At 40.1% G+C, this 5000-nt stretch overlaps 1 protein-coding gene across 2 annotated transcripts in view; it reads right to left on the reverse strand.

Annotated features, from left to right (window-relative positions):
- Positions 1–5000, reverse strand: part of LOC143018223 (hemocytin-like) — a 184722-nt gene that overhangs the window by 147298 nt on the left and 32424 nt on the right. For both annotated transcript variants that reach the window (XM_076173462.1, XM_076173461.1), the window contains exons 20-22: positions 4975–5000; positions 4215–4359; positions 2918–3097 (exon numbers count right to left, since the gene is read on the reverse strand). The exon at positions 4975–5000 is cut by the window's right edge and continues 132 nt beyond it. In XM_076173462.1, the coding sequence (XP_076029577.1) occupies positions 2918–3097; positions 4215–4359; positions 4975–5000 (351 nt within the window). The remainder of the gene's footprint in view (positions 1–2917; positions 3098–4214; positions 4360–4974) is intronic.

Raw genomic sequence — 5000 nt, forward strand, 5'->3', positions numbered from 1 at the left:
GGCCGCTTCATTTAATCGGCGACCCCCCCTCTCCGTGGGCTGCGTCAAAATTTACTCACACATACTACCACCCCCCCCCCGCCCATTCCTCCTCATGCAATCACAACATCATCCATATACAACCATTCTCCACTCACCTCTGTCTTCCGTCCTCTCCCTTCCTTCCTCAACAGACATTCCCCTCTTCCCCAAAGCCCCCTTCACCCCATCCATCCACCTCATCCTAGGACGTCCCCTCATGTTCACTCCCTCCACATCTGCCTTCCATACCTCTTTTACTAGTCTTTCTTCACTCATTCTTTCCATGTGTCCAAACCATCCTAATATTCTTTCATCAACCCTATCTCCCAAATACTTTTTCACCCCTGTTCTCCTCCTCACCTCCTCATTTCTCACTCTATCCAGCCTAGTAACCCCCACCATACTTCTCAGACACCTCATCTCAAACACATTCAAACTCCTTCTCTCTTCTTCTCTTATGTTCCACGTTTCTGCCCCATACAGTGCTGTTGGCACAATCACTCCTTCATACAGTCTCCTCTTCGCATCCATTCCCAAATGTCTATTCCTCATTACACTCTTTAATCCACCAAGGCATTTACTCGCTTCTCTCAATCTACATTCTACCTCCACCTTCACTCCACCTTTTCCTGCTACACTTGCACCCAAGTATCTAAAACTATCCACTTCCTCCAGTCGCTCTCCCTTAATGTTCACTTCCAGTCTACTGCCACTTTCACCCCTTGTACATCTCATCACCTTACTTTTACCCACATTTATCTTTAGCTTTCTTCTATCACATACTCTCCCAAACTCTGCCACCAGCTTCCTCAATTCCTCCTCTGACCCTGCCACAAGCGCAGTGTCGTCCGCAAACAACAGCTGGCTCACCTCCCACTTTTCTCCATTTTCTTTAACCATCTCCAATCCCTGACCCACTACCCTAGCATTCACCTCTCGCACCACCCCATCCATATAAACATATAAGAAACATATAAGAAACATATAAGAAACATATAAACAGAATAACAAATAATTATCCCATTCCCATGCAGCGGGAAACAAGAAACCTTTGGTAGGGCAAATCCTACTCCTCCAGAACCCTTAGGCCCCTTTCACACTAGGCAACTAGTGACCGTCACTAGTGGCGGTCACTAGTTGCCTAGTGTGAAAGTCTCGGGCAACTGCAAGCAACCAGTGACTGTCACCGAGTCGTGGAATCCTTTCTCATCATCTCATTAGTCGAAAGAATGGCATCAATGGAGGAGGTGCTTCTGTTGGCTTTGCTAGTCAAGAAAAAAGAGACGCTCTCGGTGACGGCAACTGCCAGTGACGGTCACCTGTTACCGGAGCGGGCAACAGCCATAGCCTGTTTCGCAACCGGGCAACCGCAGTGACGTAGTGTGAAAGGCTCAATTTAAAATAATGGTAGGCAACTAGTGACGGTCACTAGTTGGCAAAGTTCTCAGTGGAAAAAAAGACCCCCTCCCATCTCCCCCATTCCTTACAGCCAATTAGAGCTATTGGCTTGCGAAATAATTAAACAGATTTTAAATTCGTTATTTAATGTCCCTATTGCAGAAAGGATAAAGGGGAAAATATATCATATTCTGTAGATTCTGACGCAAAATTCGTATATTACGGTACAATATTCAGGGATCCTTTGACTTTTTTTATTATTATAATTATTTCGTCAGCCTCGCGGGCGGCATATCCAGACTAATATCGCCCCAGAGCATATCCGACCCCCCCCCCCCAACCACCCTCCAGCAAAGATAGTAAAGGGCCATTTAGACGGCCAAACAGTTTGACAAACCCGGTTTGTCAGACAAGTGTTTGAAGTAATGTTTGACCATGTGAATGGGGGTATTTGGTCGCTTTTTTTATTATTATAATTATTTCGTCAGCCTCGCGGGCGACATGTCCAGACAAGAATTGTCGCCCCAAAGCATATCCAACCCCCCCCCCTCCAGCCAAGATAGTAAAGGGCCATTGACACGGTCAAACAGTTTGACAAACCCGGTTTGTCAGACAAGTGTTTGAAGTAATGTTTGACCATGTGAATGGGGGTATTTGGTCGTCAAACACGTTTGTTGAACGTGTTTGACAACCAAATACCCTATTCACACGGTCAAACATCACTTCAAACACTTGTCTGACAAACCGGGTTTGTCAAACCGTTTGGCCGTCTAAATGCCCCTTAACGTACCAACATGAACGTAACTCCTTCACTTTGGTAATGCCCTCCTGCCCTCCCCCAACCCTCAGGTAAGTAATGTCGTTTCACATTATTTTGTCAGAATGAAATACCACTCAGAGGCGGCATCACCACGAAGAGCTGGGTTGATCAAGATATATTCTGTTTCATCATTTAAGTATAACGACATTTCCGCTTCAGTTGAATGGAATCGTTTGATGTTAAATATTACAAATGATGTAACAGTCATTTTTTACAGTGAAAATGACCACATGAAAAACAAAATCAGCCCCTATCCTACGTCCCGTGTGGGGGGCGATCCCCCCCCCCCAAAAAAAAGCCTGATAACGGTTGACAAATATACAAAGACGTATGAAGTAGAGAACTAGAAAGAAATGTACAGGTAAAGCTGGCGACACACTAGCCGACTAGGCTAGCATGATACTTGATTTTGTTACTTCGTTTGAGTAGAAACGACACCGGTTAACGCTAGACTTCCGTTAAGAACATCTCGACAATGTGTCTAACATTCGTACTCTAGTTTTAACTTCTCATAGTTCGTTATTCATATCCTCACTGTATGACGCAAGAGTAATTTGACATTTGGAAATGTGAAAAACAAAAGATCGTGACCGAAGTCGTTTCTACTCAAACGAAGCAGCAAAAGCAAGTAGCATGCTAGCGAGAAATGCGTAGTGTGCCGTCGCGAGTGCTACTCACCGCACTGGTTTATGGCACTTCTCCAAGCAATGTGTATTCCCTCGTCGATGCAAGCCTGCGCGTAGTCGGAAAGTGCAGGGCACATGCACGCCCCCGAGTTGCCGTGGGTATTTGCGCATGCGCACGTATCGTACATGCAACTCCTCACATATGTCGTGGGTTCCACGTACTCGTGACAAGCTGGCAAAAAATTGGAATAATACATGTTATCATCAGAAGGAAATTTCGTTTTTAACGTATCTCCATTTGTATCTCCAGCTGAAATTTGCCAATATATTTGCCAGTTTACCAATAGAGTGGTTAACGAATGGAATAGACTTAGTTAACATGTAGTGAGCGCTGAAACTATCGATTGTTTTTAGAGAAAGTTAGATAACTCTATGCATGGAGATGGTCTGTGGTAATGGACATGGAACTGCTTAGTGTAGGCCTTGTAGTCTGATGTCTCATTCTTATATATATATATATATATATATATATATATATATATATATATATATATATATATATATATATATATATATATATATATAAATATATATATATATATATATATATATATATATATATATATATATATACATAAACTCTCCTACTGGGATTCGAACCCTTGCCAGAGCGGCTTGCTTCGTAAAAGCCGCTCTGGGGAGGGTTCGAATCCCAGTAGGAGAGTTTATTTCCAAATGTCAAAATGACACAAATATATATATATATATATATATGTATATATATATAAATATATATATATATATATATATATATATATATATATATATATATATATATACATATATATATATATATATATATATATATATTTATATATATATATATATATTTTTATCTATTTATATATATATATATATATATATATATATATATATATATATTTCCTGGCAACTTAAGTGTAATCAATCACAAACAAAAGTTTTGACCCGCGCAACAGTCCTCATAATGTCAATATTTTTCCGAGAACGTGACATATTTTCCGAGATAGCATTTATCTTAAATTTAGGTAATTTTCTTGAATAAGTAAACAAAACTGTCAGACAAAAAATTGACATAAGGAAAAAATATGGATGGGTCAAAATTTTTGTTCGTGATTGTGCATATTTCTTCATTTCCTTTGCCTTTTCTCTTATTTTTGGGATAAGTCTGAGTGTGTGTGTGTGTGTGTGTGTGTGTGTGTGTGTGTGTGTGTGTGTGTGTGTGTGTGTGTGTGTGTGTGTGTGTGTGTGTGTGTGTGTGTGTGTGTGTGTGTGTGTGGAGTTACACATACAATTCACTGAACGTTTACCTGTGAAGATATCAGACTGGAGGAGCATGCAAACAGTCTTTGCCATCTCATAATTAGCAGGATTGGTTTCGCAAGGGTGAGGCGGCTCCACCTCCAATTCACACTGATCCTCCGCTCTCCATTTGTGCGCAAAAGAAGTGGGATTCTGGTCGAAAAGAACATTTCTATTAATGAAAAGATTGGAGGGCTGGAAAGTCTATATGCCTACCACCCTTCAGTGGTAGCCACGTTAAACTCGGCATGTAGGTGCGGTTGTACCAAATATTATTTTCGTTCCATTGTGATGGCACGGTTAATAAAAAAAAATCATAATAGATGAAATAATTACTTCAACAATAATATTCTCCTCTTCAACGAAATTACACGAATGATGTCATGTCGTTGAATGTGTGCATTCGTTTCTTCCCCCAATGTCATGAAAGGGACATTGTTCTAGCTGCATGAAAATCGGTACGCAAGTGCGCTTGCACTCATTATTTTTTCTATCTTATTTATTTATTTATTTGTTTATTTATTTGTTTATTCATTTGTTTATTTATTGCTTATTCTCACTGTGATAGTTTGATTTACTGGGAAAAAACCCGTATCCCATTGACTTATGCGTTGGGTCGGTGCTGAGGAAATTCAGTAATATTGCATACGATGCTGAACTCATTTATATGATTATTTGTTTGTTTATGACTTTTTCATCAATCATTATTTGTCTATTTTTTCATTTATTTACGTTATTTATCTGCTTATATACTATTAATATTTTTACCTGTTCCACGTCTCCTTCAGGTGTAA

The sequence above is a fragment of the Oratosquilla oratoria genome, chromosome 34 (assembly GCF_046742065.1).
Source record: "Oratosquilla oratoria isolate Oo_2021 chromosome 34, ASM4674206v1, whole genome shotgun sequence".
Lineage (NCBI taxonomy): Eukaryota > Metazoa > Arthropoda > Malacostraca > Stomatopoda > Squillidae > Oratosquilla > Oratosquilla oratoria.